This window comes from Chiloscyllium plagiosum, unplaced genomic scaffold, assembly GCF_037043375.1.
Source record: "Chiloscyllium plagiosum isolate Xiang-an unplaced genomic scaffold, Cpla_swu_hap1 HiC_scaffold_33, whole genome shotgun sequence".
Classification (NCBI taxonomy): Eukaryota; Metazoa; Chordata; class Chondrichthyes; order Orectolobiformes; family Hemiscylliidae; genus Chiloscyllium; species Chiloscyllium plagiosum.
The window spans coordinates 21,230,531-21,245,189 of NW_028270171.1; the positions used below are offsets into that span (position 1 = coordinate 21,230,531).

The window sequence follows — 14,659 nt, forward strand, 5'->3', positions numbered from 1 at the left end:
CTGTTCAGAAAAGGTTTACCAGGACGTTGCCAGGGATGGAAGGTTTGAGTTACAAGGAGAAGCTGGATAGGCCAGGATCTTTTTCTCTGGAGAGCAGGAGGCTGAGCGGTGACCTTGAAGGGGTTTATAAAATCATGAGGGGTATGGATTAGGTAAATAGTCAAGTCTTTTTTCCCCCAGGGTCGGGGAATCCAAAACTAGAGGTCATAGGTTTAGGGTGAGAGGAGAAAGATTTAAAAGGGACCTAAGGGGCAACTTTTTCACACCGAGGATGGGACGTATATGGAATGAGCTGCCAGAAGAAGTGGAGGCTGGTACAATTGCAACATTTAAAAGGCATCTGGACAGAAACATGCACAAGGAAGGTTTAGAGGGATATGGGCCAAGTGCTGGCAGATAGGACTAGATTAAGTTGGGATATCTGGTCAGCATGGATGAGTTGGACCAAAGAGTCTGTTTCCGTGCTGTACATCGCTATGACTCTAACTGCCGGGGGGAGGGAAGTGTGTGAGTGTGTGATACAGACCAGCACGCACTTCTCTGCTCCATGTCCAGGTACCTATATTGATTTTGCAGGAAGTCTTTTCTGAATATTTGCGGACTGGGCTTCAAGATGAACATTAGTGTTTGCTTGTTGGTCCTTCCACAGACCAACCGTGGGGAACAATGGCCACTGGTGTTGAGAGTGCTGCTGATTCCTGGGTGTCTATCACCAGCATTGTGAACACTGAGGGAATATAAAGGCATGGTGATGAAGCAGAATGATTTAGATGGTTGTCTGTTGCACTAACATTTCTGACTGTGTGCTTTCTTCAGGGTGATTTCCACAAGGGACCTGATGCTGTACACTGTGGGATGTCTGCGCGACTCAATGTGAGTAAGGAGTCCCACCCTGGTGCCATTACAGCCAGCAAGCATACCCTGCCCACTCCCTCCATCTGGGACATGGGGGGGCTTTCTGCCTGCTCCCTGGACTATCCTTCAGTCAGTCCGCTGTTCAGAGGCAACAACAACATCAAAGAAAGGTTAAAAATCCCACAACGCCAGGTTACAATCCAACAGGTTTATTTGGAAGCACTAGCTTTCGGAGCACTGCTCCTTCATCAGGTGATTATAAGATCATAAGACACAGAATTTATCGCAAACGTTCACAGTGTGATGTAACTGAAATTATATATTGAAGCAGACCTGGATTCAATGTATAATTTCAGTTACATCATACTGTAACTTTTACTATAAATTCTGTGTCTTACGATCTTATTCTCCACAACCACCTGATGGAGGAGCAGTGCTCCGAAAGCTAGTGCTTCCAATTAAACCTGTTGGACTATAACCTGGTGTTGTGGAATATTTAACTTTGTCCACTCCAGTCCAACACCGGCATCTCCAAATCATTAAAAAAAGGAGCAGGAGTAGGCCATTCGGCCCTTCGAGCCTTCTCCACCATTCTATACCATCGCATCCAACTCAGGCTCCTCTTCTTGCTTCCTCCCCAACAAGGCCTTTAGCCCTAAGAGCAATGTCTACCACCTTCTTGAAAACATTCAATGGTTTGGCCTTGACTGCTTTCTGTTGGAGAGAGTTCCACAGGTATCCCCACTCTCTGGGTGAAAACATTTCTCCTCAGCTCAGTCGGAAATGGCCAACCCCATATCCTTAGACTGTGACCCCTGGGTCTGGACACCCCAGTCAGTGTTTATCCTGTTTAATTCTATTAGAACTTTCTAGGTCTCCCCTCATTCTCCTAAACTCCACTGAATATAGTCCTGACCGACCCACGCTCCAGACCTGCCATCCCAGGAATCAGTCTGGGAGATCTTTGCTGGCTCCCTCCGTCACCAGAGCGTCCTTCCTCAGATAAAGAGACCAAAACTTCACATAACGCTCTCAATGTGGAGTTCAACATTCATCTTTAATAAAGTCATAGAGATGTACAGCACGGAAACAGACCCTTCAGTCCAACCCGTCCATGCCGACCAGATATCCCAACCCAACCTAGTCCCACCTGCCAGCACCCGGCCCATGTCCCTCCAAACCCTTCCTATTCATGTACCCATCCAGATGCCTCTTAAATGTTACAATTGTACCAGCTTCCACCACATCCTCTGGCAGCTCATTCCATACACGTACCACCCTCTGTGTGAAAAGGTTACCCCTTAGGTCCCTTTTATATCTTTCCCCTCTCACCCTAAACCTATACCCTCTAGTTCTGGACTCCGCGGCCTCAGGGAAAAGACTTTGTCTATTTATCCTATCCATGCCTCTCAATTTTGTCAACTTCTATAAGGTCACCCCTCAGCCTCCGACGCTCCAGGGAAAACAGCCCCAGCCTGTTCAGCCTCTCCCTGTAGCTCAAATCCTCCAACCCTGGCAACATCCTTGTAAATCTTTTCTGAACCCTTTCAAGTTTCACAACATCTTTCTAATAGGAATGAGACCGGAATTACACGCGATATTCCAACAGTGGCCTAACCAATGTCCTGTTCATGACCTTGTAGCAAAACCTCATGAGGTACCCTTTTAAAAAATATTTTTCTCTGGCATTTTGCCATGATCGACAGGCCGGTCTCTAGTTGCCTCTTGAGAAGGTGGGGGTGAGCTGTCTTCTTGAACCGCTGCAGTCCATGTGCTCTGGGTTGACCCACAATGCCCTTCGGGAGAGAATTCCAGGATTTTGACCCAGCAACACGAAATATTTCCAAGTCAGGATGGTGAGGGGCTTGGAGGGGAATTTGCAGGGGGTGGTGTTCCCACATATCTGCTGCCCTTTGTCCTTCTAGATGGAAGTGGCCGTGGGTGTTTTATGAATATGTCACGGTGGCGTTGAATGGGAAGTTTGGCATTGAGTGACAGAAAAAGGTATGCTGTGGATGACACCCTACTCAATGATGCAGGTTTAAAGGAGCTTTATAAAGGAAGAGAAATATGTAAGAGTTTGGGCGATTTAGGAATGAAATTTCAGAACTTGGGATTGAGGCAGCTCAGTAGTAAGGATAAAGTGAAGAAAATCAGGAATGTGGAAGAGGCCAGAAATACAGAAGCTAATGTGGGGCACAGAGAGAGAGAGTGAGAGCTGGGGCCTAATGTAGGTCAGATAGAGAGAGCTGGGGCCTAATGTAGGTCATAGAGAGAGAGAGAGAGAGCTGGGGCCGAATGTAGGTAAGAGAGAGAGAGAGAGCTGGGGCCTAATGTAGGTCGAAGAGAGAGAGAGAGAGAGCTGGGGCCTAATGTAGGTCATAGAGAGAGAGAGCTGGGAGCTAATGTAGGTCAGAGAGAGCTGGGAGCTAATGTAGGTCAGAGAGAGAGAGATGGGGGCTAATGTAGGTCAGAGAGAGAGAGAGAGCTGGGAGCTAATGTAGGTCAGAGAGAGAGAGCTGGGAGCTAATGTAGGTCAGAGAGAGAGAGCTGGGAGCTAATGTAGGTCAGAGAGAGAGAGCTGGGGGCTAATGTAGTCAGAGAGAGAGAGAGAGAGACCTGGGGGCCAACGTAGGTCAGAGAGAGAGAGAGAGAGCTGGGGGCTAATGTAGGTCAGAGAGAGAGAGAGAGAGAGAGAGCTGGGGCTAACATAGGTCAGAGAGAGAGAGAGACCTGGGGGCTAATGTAGGTCAGAGAGAGAGAGCTGGCGGCTAATGTAGGTCAGAGAGAGAGAGCTGGGGCTAACATAGGTCAGAGAGAGAGAGACCTGGGGGCTAATGTAGGTCAGAGACAGAGAGAGACCTGGGGGCCAATGTAGGTCAGAGAGAGAGAGAGAGAGCTGGGGCTAATGTACGTCAGACAGAGAGAGAGAGCTGGGGACTAATGTAGGTCAGAGAGAGGGAGAGCTGGGGGCCAATGTAGGTCAGAGAGAGAGAGAGCTGTGGGCTAACGTGGGTCAGAGAGAGAGACCTGTGGGATAATGTAGCTCAGAGAGAGAGAGAGAGAGAGAGAGAGAGCTGGGGCCTAATGTAGGTCAGAGAGAGAGAGTGTGAGCTGGGGGCTAACATAGGTCAGAGCGAGAGAGCTGGGGGCTAATGTAGGTCAGGTAGAGAGAGTGAGCAGGGGCTAACATAGGTCAGAGAGAGAGAAAGAGCTGGGGCCTAATGTAGGTCAGAGAGAGAGGTGGGGGCTAACATAGGTCAGCGAGAGGGAGAGCTGGGGGCTAATGTAGGTCAGAGAGAGAGACCTGTGGGATAACGTAGCTCAGAGAGAGATAGAGAGAGAAAGAGCTGGGGCCTAATTTAGGTCAGAGAGAGAGAGAGTGAGCTGGGGGCTAACATGGGTCAGAGAGAGAGAGCTGAGAGCTAATGTAGGTCAGGTAGAGAGAGTGAGCTGGGGCTAACATAGGTCACAGAGAGAGAGAGAGCTGGGGCCTAATGTAGGTCAGAGAGAGAGACCTGGGGGCTAATGTCGGTCAGAGAGAGAGGAGAGAGCTGGAGGCTAATTAGGTCAGAGAGAGAGAGAGAGAGCTGGTGGCTAATGTAGGTCAGAGAGAGAGAGCTGGGGCCTAATGTAGGTCAGAGAGAGAGGTGGGGGCTAACATAGGTCAGCGAGAGGGAGAGCTGGGGGCTAATGTAGGTCAGAGAGAGAGCTGGGGGCTAATGTAGATCAGAGAGAGAGAGAGAGTGATGGGGGCTAATGTAGGTCAGAGAGAGAGATAGAGCTGAGGGCTAACATAGGTCAGAGAGAGTGAGAGCTGGGGGCTAACATCGGTCAGAGAGAAAGAGAGCTGGGTCTAATGTAGGTCAGAGAGAGAGGAGAGAGAGCTGGGGGCTAATGTAGGTCAGTAAGCAGTTGGGTCAGGGGTTGAGCAGCAGAGTTCAGCATGACTGAGGATACAGTAGCTGGCCGGACAGGCACATTCCTGGCATCCATCTGAATATTGACACTTTGAAAAAAAAACTGCCAACTCCCAAGGGTATTGGTTTCCAGTCATACAATCCTGAGGAATCGGAACTGATCTATTGTGAGATATTGTGTCTGAAGTTGGGAGAATTGAATGTCGGCACACCCAGCTCCCTGGAACTGATGCTGCTGTTAATTTCCACCCCTCAGTGACGACCTGATGGAGTACCTCAGCGCCATAGTCTTAGCCCCTGAGTTCCGACCCTGGGAGGTGGCCAGCATCAGAGATCGCCTGAAAGTAGAGAAAGAGATAGCATACCATCAGCTGCAGAGAAGTGAGTCAAAGTGATTGGGCAGCGAGCTACAGTGTTTCTGTTTGGAATAGTTCAGAATGACAACAGGCCACCTTTGAGAGCTGAAAGATTCTCAAACTCCAAACAGCCACCTTTCAATGTTGGCCTTCAGGTTGACACAAATAGGAAATATTACCAAGGTGTAGTTTTCTTGTTTGTTTGTTTATTTTTTTAATGGGATGTGGGCGTCACTGGCAAGACCCAGTATTTGTTACCCGTCCCAAATTGGCCTTGACCTGAGCCCCAGCAAAGCCAACCTATTTTTTACTTTTCACACCTACTATTAACACCTGTTTTGCATCTATATATCTCCTGTATTATCATTACCACTCTCTTGTTCCTTATTCCGGGTACCCTCTCCATCTGTTTCCCTCCTCCCTGTCTGTCAACAACATTAAAAACCATCATTTTCTGACCCCTTTCAGTTCCCGTTCATAAGGTGTAGAGGCAGAATTAGGCCATTCAGCCCATTGAGTCTGCTCTGATATGCTCCAAAAACCCTCCGTGTACATCACATCGTCCTCCGCCACTTCCACCACCCTCAAACACACCCCACCACTTGGGATATATTTCCCTCCCCACCCTTATCTATGTTCTACAGAGACCATTCCCTCCACAACTCCCTTATTAGGTATACATTCCCCACCAAACCACCCTCCCCGCCTGGCACCTACCCCTGCCACTGCAAGAATTGCAAAACCTGCGCCCACACCTCCCCCCTCACCTCTATTGAAGGCCACAAAGGATCCTTCCATATCCGACAGATTTACCTGGACCTCCACACATGTCACCTACTGTGTCCGCTGCTCCTAATGTGGTCTCCTCTGCATCGGGGAGACAGGACGCCAACTTGCGGAGCGTTTCAGAGAACATTCCTGGGACACCCGCACCAACAAACCCCATCGCCCCATGGCCGATCACTTTAACTCCCCCTCCCATTCCACCGAGGACATGCAGATCCTGGGCCTCCTCCATCGCCAAACTCTAACCACCTGACGCCTGGAGGAAGAATGCTTCATCTTCTGCCTTGGGACCCTCCAACCATACAGGATCAATGTGGATTTCACCAGTTTCCTCATCTCCCCTCCCCCCACCTCATCCCAGATCCAACCTTCCAACTCGGCACCACCATCCTCTTGAACGGTCCTACCTGTCCATCTTCATTCCCGTCTATCTGCTCCACCCTCCTCTCCGACCTATCACCATCACCCCCCACCTTCATCCACCTATCACATTCTCAGCTCCCTTCCCCCCCAGCCCCACCACTCTCTCATTTATCTCTCAGCCGCTGGTCCACAAGCCTCATTCCTGATGAAGGGCTTATGCCCGAAACATCGATTCTCCTGCTCCTCGGATGCTGCCTGACCTGCTGTGCTTTTCCAGCACCACACTCTTCGATTCTAATCTCCAGCATCTGCAGTCCTCACTTTCTCCTTGTTATGGACAGTGCACACTAACAGAAGTGGGGAGCGGCTAGATCAATGTGGAGCTGGAAATAAAGCATGGTATTCCCTCTCTAAAGGTATGGATGGACACTATGTGCTCCCTCTCCAAGGCCATAGAAGCGAGGCAAGCAGTCAGAGGATAAGATCCCAGTTTGTCTTTTTACATTCCGGATTTACTTGTTGAATGAATTCCAGCTGCTGGTGCAGGATTTGAGCTCATATCACTGGCCCATTAGGATCATTCGTCCAGTACAGTACATTGCCATTATGCTATCATTGCTCCCTTTTGCCCCCTGCTGGTTCACTGTGGCTTTGTCATGGGAAGGGAGGATTGGAAGGTTAGGCCTCTGTGTTCACTGCTGGCGTGAGCTCAGTTTGATAGATGATGCGCTGTCTGTACTCTCACGGCAGGAATGTTGGAGAACCTCCACGCGGCTGCCTATCGTAACACGCTGTGCAACTCCCTCTACTGTCCTGACTTCATGCTGGGTCAATTCACCTGTGAACAGGTGAGTGCCCATTTCCATTACGGCTCCACACCAGAACTCTCCATCACCTCTGCCCAGACTTCCCCAATCCTGGAGCGAGTGTCACTTCACAACGTGGGCCAGTCCCGATGGGCCAACCCTTCTCCTCTTTCCCACCAATGGGACCAATGCTGACAAATTCTAACCACAATTGTGTTTCGATTATCGAGGGGAAGCGTGGAAGTTATCCATGTAATTTTCATATGTTTTGGTGAGGATTTTTGATTTAAACCCTTGCTTGAAAACCTGTCAAAAAACAAGGAATGTTGAACAGGAGCTTGAATCATAGCAAAGGTTTTAACCAGAGGTCCCACTTGCTGAGCAACATTGGTTGGTTCCAGAGATGAATTCAGTTTCCCTCTTCTCTTGAATTTGTAGTGAACTTTAATCCAGACCCTCGTGATATGGGACACCTTAAATTAAGAAGGAGAGACTTATATTGCAAGCAGTTTGATTAGATTAGATTAGATTCCCCACAGTGAGGGAAAATAACTTTCCTTTCAGGAGGCTGTCAGTCTTTGGTAGGCCACATACCGAGGGACACAGCACAAGTGGGGTCAGGGTCTCCCCTTGGTTGTACTGTGTGATGGAACAAGCCTCGTGAGCCGAATGGCCTACTCCAGTTCAAAGTTTGTACGATCTAAGCCAATTACATCCCGACCCTGTACCCTGTACCCCATACACGCTGACCCTGTACCCCCTGACCCCTGTACCTGGGTACCTTTATCCACAAGGGGAAGTCTTAAAACCGTTTCACTGAACTCATGACAATAACGCTAATTCAATTCAATTCTATGTCTTAAAGGGGGTCCCCTGCACTAAATGTGCACTCTGACATCTCCTTCCTGCTTCCTGGTTTAAGATCATTAGATCAGACCATTCAGCCCCTCACCCCTGCTCCGCCATTCAATAAGATGATAGATGACCTGTCCACTCACCTCGACTAGAGTCCCTGGCCCAGTCTCCAGTGCTTGCTCAGGAAGAGAATTCCACAGGCACCGCATGCCCGAGGGATGAAATTCCTCCCCACCTCCAGCAGAAATGGGAGACCCTCCCTCCTGAAACTGCGTCTCCCCGATACGCTATTGTTATTTAGTAAGTACTGAGTGTACTTGTTTACACCCATTGGTTCTACCTCTCCCTAGAGTCTCGGGATTTGTGATCACAGTTCCCCAAGAAGCCATTTGTAAGCAATTTTCAGGTAGTTTATTCAGTTTGTTAAAGAAGCAGCAGTTTAGTTATGATGCATTAGTTCATGAGGCAGAGAAACATGGAAAATAGATGCAGGAGTAGGCCATTCGGCCCTTCGAACCTGCACCACCATTCAATACGATCATGGCTGATCATGCAATCCCCCCCTTTCTCTCCATACACCTTGATCCCTCTAACTGCATGGGTCACGTCCCGCTCCCTCTTGAATATATCTAACAAACTGACCCCAACAGCTTCCTGTGGGGGAGAATTCTTCCTCATCTCAGTCCTGAACGGCTTACCCCTTATTCTTAGACCGTGACTCCTCGTTCTGGACGTCCCCAACTTTTATCCCGCATCTAACCTGTCCAGCCCCACCAGGGTTTTATATGAGAGAACCTCCCCCACCCCCCACCCCATACTTCCAAATCCCATGGAATACAAGCCCAGTCGATCTAGTCTTTCCTCATATATCAGTCCTGCCATCCCGAGAATCAGTCTGGTGAACCTTTGCTGTATTCCCTCAATATCAAGAATATCCTTCCTCAGACGAGGAGACCAGAACTGCACACTGTACCCAAGGTGTGGCCTCATCAAGGCTCTATCTAACTGCAGCAAGACATCCCTACTCCGATACAAGTTGCAGATCCGAACACTTTAATGATCCTGAAGCTGTCCTCTCGAATGGAGGCGAAGAGGCAGTTTGGAGTGGTGTGGGGTTCATTCCTGATATTTTGCCCTCTTTGTTAGTAACTGTTTTTGTTCTCCCCTCAAACTCCTAGTCCTTCACCAAGAAACTGCTGGCCTTGTTTCCCTGGTCCCTCCCTGTCTCGAAAATACTTCCCACCTAACCCACTTCAGCCCCCTTCTCTCCCCACCCCACCTTCCTGATGAAGGGCTTATGCCCGAAACGTCAATTATCCTGCTCCTCAGATGATGCCTGACCGGCTGTGCTTTTCCAGCACCACACATTTTTCAACTCCCACCTAATCCTGATAATAGACCTTCCTCTGATGATCTATGCAGTGCCCAGCATCTGTCTGAACCCTGGGTCAGTGTGCACGGGGGAAGCTTCTCATGACCCCAGGATGACTCTCCTAAAGGCAATATCACACAGATGCAGGAGCTTGCAAAGAAACACAGAGAGTGCTGGAGAAACTCAGCAGGTCTGCCAGCATGTGCGGAGGGAGAAACAGAATGAACGTTTCCAGGCCGGTATGACTCTACCTCAGAACTGATAATGAGTTGGATTGGTCTCGAAATGTTAAGTCTGTTTTTCCTCTGTAAGCCTCTCCAGCATTCCCTATGTTTACTGCAGAATGACTGCCTTTATCTGAGGCTGGTTTAACCATTCTTTGTAAGAACAAAAGCTTGTTATTTTCTGAAACCGTATGCACCCAATAAATTGTCAGAGTCTGACCTTGATGACCCTGCTGATCCTTTATGACCTTTGGTTTCCCTGGGGAGCAGTTAAACAAAGTCTCAGGCTGTGCAGGAAATGCTGGGAAGCTTCCGTTTGAAAGGGACCCCCAGTCTCCAGAGCATTACTATTAGAATTCCACTGCTGTGCTTTTCCAGCACCACTGATCCAGAATCTGGTTTCCAGCATCTGCAGTCATTGTTTTTTGCCTATTAGAAACCCAGTCAGGAATTCGGAAAGCAACTTTTTATAAACAGTCACTGAGGATAAGGCAGGGCGTAAGGGCTGTTCAAAACAAATAGGAAATTCCTGCTGAGGAACCTTTTCATTCTGCACTCTTCAGGACAGAGTCACAAGAGTGCCAAATTTCAAAGGGAACAATAATGTATAAAGCATGAGAAGCAAAGTAAACAGGTGTCTCGTACAGTGTAAGTTGTTGTTCCCTTTGATGTTTTGACATCCTTGTGCCTGTCCTGATGAGTCAAGAGTGTGGTGCTGGAAAAGCACAACAGGTCAGGCAGAATCCTGATGAAGGGCTTATGCCCGGAAAATCGATTCTCCTGCTCCTCGGATGCTGCCCGACCTGCTGTGCTTTTCTAGCACCACCCTCTTGACTCAGATCTCCAGCATCTGTGGTCTTCGCTTTCTCCCTCTCTCCTGATGGAGACAACATGGAAGTCATCAATAGCACGGCTCTTTCTTTTTGATTTGATTTGATTTATTATTGTCATGTACCGAGATGCAGTGAAAATTATTGTTTTGCGTGCTAACCTGACAAATCATACCTTACGTAAGTATATCAGGGTAATAGAACAGAATGTGGAATATAGTGTTACAGCTACAGAGAAGGTGCAGAGAGAGATCACTCCAATATATGAGAGGTCCGTTCATAAACCTGTTAACAGCCGGGAAGAAGCTGTTCTGGAATCTGTCGGTACAGGTGCACAATCCCTTATCTGAAATGCTTGGGACCAGCTGGATTTTGGAATTCAGAACTTTTTGAATTTCAGATTAAGTGACAGTTTGATGGCGAACTTTTTAAAAATCTTCTCAAAGAACAGACTTACTGTGAGTAAACCAGGCCCTGAAACAGAATTGAGGCTGCCAACGCCAGGCCACGCCCCCACACGTCGCACCTGAGTGACACGCATCGAGTAGGTGTGGAGTTGGGTTAACTGTTTGCATGCCAAAACGACCTTGATAATGAGAAAAACTCTTCACGAAAAAGCCTTCGGATTTTGGAGCTTTTCGGATTTATAGAGTCATAGAGATGTACAGCATGGAAACAGACCCTTCGGTCCAACCTGTCCATGCCGACCAGATATCCCAACCCAATCTAGTCCCACCTGCCAGCACCCGGCCCATATCCCTCCAAACCCTTCCTGTTCATATACCCATCCAAATGCCTCTTAAATGTTGCAATTGTACCAGCCTCCACCACATCCTCTGGCAGCTCATTCCATACACGTACCACCCTCTGTGTGAAAAAGATGCCCCGTAGGTCTCTTTTATATCTTTTCCTCTCTCACCCTAAACCTATGCCCTCTCGTTCTGGACTCCCCGACCCCAGGGAAAAGACTTTGTCTATTTACCCTATCCATGCCCTTCATAATTTTGTAAACCTCTATAAGGTCACCCCTCAGCCTCCGACGCTCCAGGGAAACAGCCCCAGCCTGTTCAGCCTCTCCCTGTAGCTCAAATCCTCCAACCCTGGCAACATCCTTGTAAATTTTTTCTGAACTCTTTCAAGTTTCACAACATCTTTCCGATAGGAAGGAGACCAGAATTGCACACAGTATTCCAACAGTGGCCTAACCAATGTCCTGTATAGCCGCAACATGACCTCCCAACTCCTGTACTCAATACTCTGACCAATCAAGGAAAGAATACCAAATGCCTTCCTCACTATCCTATCTACCAGCAACTTTCGGATAAAGGGTTATCTACCTGCACATATTTCCAAACTTTTGTACCTTCTGCCCGATGGAAGACTGGGGAAGAGAGTATATCAACAATACTAAACTTCATTCGCTAAAGACCAGTGACAGTGGGGAATTCATCACTGTGGGGGAGTGCCTGATGCAAATAATTACGCAGCCACCGTGCAATCCCATTGATAACGATATTTTTATGAATAAAGTATATTTTTGAAATAAAGAAGCAAAGGGCTCAGAATGTCAGGGAATTGAACCATTGCAGGAAGCGTGAAAAGCCAGTTTCGGACACCCATCCCAGCTTCCCTCTGACAATGGGCCGAATGGCCTGTTTCCGCACTGTCGGGATTCTATGATACATAGTCACTGATGCAGTTCAGTAACATCTGAAGAAACAAACAAACATTGGAGTTTGACTCGATCCAACAAACAAAACCCAACGCATCTCTTACTTGTACAAGACTCGATATACATGCATTTGAGGCTTCAGGAGGGTCCGATGAATGAACCCACATTTAACTTGGGCAGGAAGACCTCAAAGACTGGCCCTTTGAGCCACACAACTGTGACTGGGTTACCTCTCCATTCGGAGTCGTTTAGTCTAACCCATCCAGTCTGACACCAGCTTTCATTGCTGCTGTTTGGTTGGAGTTATAGTGTTTTCTTTCTAAATATACGTATTCCTATAATGTTTGTATATCTTGTCTCCCTTCTGCAGCTACATAAATATGTGAAGAAGCATTTCTGTGTTGGACAGATGGCAATAGTGGGAATAGGTAAATATGTGTAATTCTAAACAGGGAGCCTGTGTTTAATGTAATACGTCACAGTGCTGCGTCAGGCAGTAGGTATCTGAGCGATAGGGATCTCTGATAACCCTGGGGTAACGTCAGTGGAAGATTCACTGTCGTGCTGCGGTGTCCCATGCAACTTTCATCAAGGGGCAGGGAAATCATTCTGAAGAAATTACTCTAGGATGATTATTGTCTCCTTGCACACTTTATACACAAGCATTAGTTTACCATCCTTTGTAAGAACAAATGCTTCGTATTTTCCCAAGCAGTGCAAATATTGAGTTCCTTTCGAGTTAATAGGCGAGAGAGACTCAAGAGGTTTAGCTAGAGAGTGCAAGATTCCTGATCTGAAGAGGTTTTTAGCTGGCAGTTATAACTAGAGGTTCAAGACCGAAACATCGAGTCCATGATCTTATCGAAAGATGAGGCAGCTTTCTCCTGACGCACGTTTGTGTATGATTGAGCTAACTCCTGGTTGGAATTGTACAGAGCATAGTGAGGTCAGCCCTGGGGTACTGTGTAAAGTTTCAGTCACCATACCAAAGGAGAGATATACTGGCCTTACTTGTGGGCTAGAAAGGCTTTGTTAGATTAATGAGGGAGCAAATTACTGCAGGTGCTAGAATCTGTCCTGAAAACAACAAATGCTGGAGATCACAGCGGGTCAGACAGCATCCATGGGGAGAGAGCATGCCAACCTTTCAAGTCCAGATGACTCTATGTCAGAGCTGACGTGTGGAGGGGGCAGCATTTTTGCTCCAATTGGGGCAATGGTTGGAGTGCTAGGGGAGAAAGGCTGTTGATCATGCTGATTAAGTGATACCTGTACCAGGAGGAGTGTGCTATTGAATAGAGATTGAATATAGAGTTGCAAAGTGTTCTTTGCAACTTAGAATGATCTCGCTATAAGATGTTGTTCCTCTGACTGGGAGCCAAGATCTCAGGGAAGTAGCTGACCTCATAACCTGAGACTAGTTTTTACAGAACTAGGCTCCAAAAGTCCTGAACTCAGGGTTGGATTATCCTGTGTATTCTCCCTGCCAGCTAAGGATACAGGTTAAGGTGGTACGGTGGCTCAGTGGTTAGCGCTGCTGCCTCACAGCACCAGGGACCTGGGTTCGATTCCAGCCTCGGGCGACTGTCTGTGTGGGGTTTGTACATTCTCCTGTCACAATCCAAAGATGTACCTATTAGGGTGGATTGGCCATGCTAAGTTGTCCATAGTGTCCAGGGATGTGCAGGCTAGGTGGGTTAGCCATGGGAAATGCATGATTACAGGGATAGGGTGGGATGCTCCTTGGAGGATCAGTGTGGACCTGATGGGCTGAATGGCCTGAATTGTAAGCATTCAATGAGTTCCTTAAAGGACATTAGTGAACCAGGTAGGATCTAAATTCCCATTAACAATTGTTTCAATTCCAGAGTTTTGTTCAGTGAGTTTAGTCCCATCACCTCTCGCTGCCCTAGTGGGATTTGAACCCTGGATCTCCGGGATGACTAACTCGGTGATACGTTCATAGCTCCACCCCCACTGTTCCTATTGAAACCCAAATGGTTGGAGGGTGAAACTGAGGGCTGCCTGCTGATAAATGTAATCAGTTTCAAAATGGAGGAAGTGGGCTGTTTTTGAGCTGGGTGTTCGATGAGGTGACCTAACGAGGCTGGTCTGAGACCGTGCTCAATCACTGCCAGCCTGTACCCCACCCTGAAGGGTTTATTTGTCCTACGTTATAGTTCCCCGGTGATTTGTACCTCACTCCCCCATCTTTTGTTGACTGGAATGTTTTTTTATCTGTACCTTTAGGGATGACTCTCAGCCAGCTAACAAAGGCAGCTCAGCAACTGTTTGGCAAGGCGTCTGGCTATGGTCAGGCTGGGCCTAAGGCCCTGTATGGAGGAGGTAAGCGGAGCCTGGAACAGACAGGCCGAGAACTGGCTTCAGTTCATTTCCTGGACGTTGGTGATGGTGACCAGGGAATGATTCACCTCCCTGAGCCCTGCTTTCAGCATCTGATACACTTTCCCAATGGTTTTGTAGACTCAGGTCCCTCTTGCTCTGTTCCTCATGTTTTTACGAATGTTCCCAGACGTTAATTTGGTGATGCCGGCTGGCTCAGCTTGTCAGCTGCTGAAGCCCTCGCCCAATATTCCTTTACCAGGCTATCCCAATACTC

General features: G+C 48.0%; 1 protein-coding gene across 7 annotated transcripts in view; it reads left to right on the forward strand.

Moving 5' to 3' along the window:
- The window catches only part of LOC122542283 (cytochrome b-c1 complex subunit 2, mitochondrial-like), a 105,586-nt gene that overhangs the window by 69,965 nt on the left and 20,962 nt on the right, over nucleotides 1-14,659 (forward strand). For all 7 annotated transcript variants that reach the window (XR_015752568.1, XM_043679862.2, XM_087978339.1 and 4 more), the window contains 5 exons: nucleotides 817-873; nucleotides 5,032-5,156; nucleotides 7,031-7,128; nucleotides 12,410-12,467; nucleotides 14,290-14,385. Coding sequence is in view for 6 of the 7 variants with exons in the window: in XM_043679862.2 (XP_043535797.2) it covers nucleotides 817-873; nucleotides 5,032-5,156; nucleotides 7,031-7,128; nucleotides 12,410-12,467; nucleotides 14,290-14,385 (434 nt within the window). In the remaining variant the exon portion in view is untranslated. The remainder of the gene's footprint in view (nucleotides 1-816; nucleotides 874-5,031; nucleotides 5,157-7,030; nucleotides 7,129-12,409; nucleotides 12,468-14,289; nucleotides 14,386-14,659) is intronic.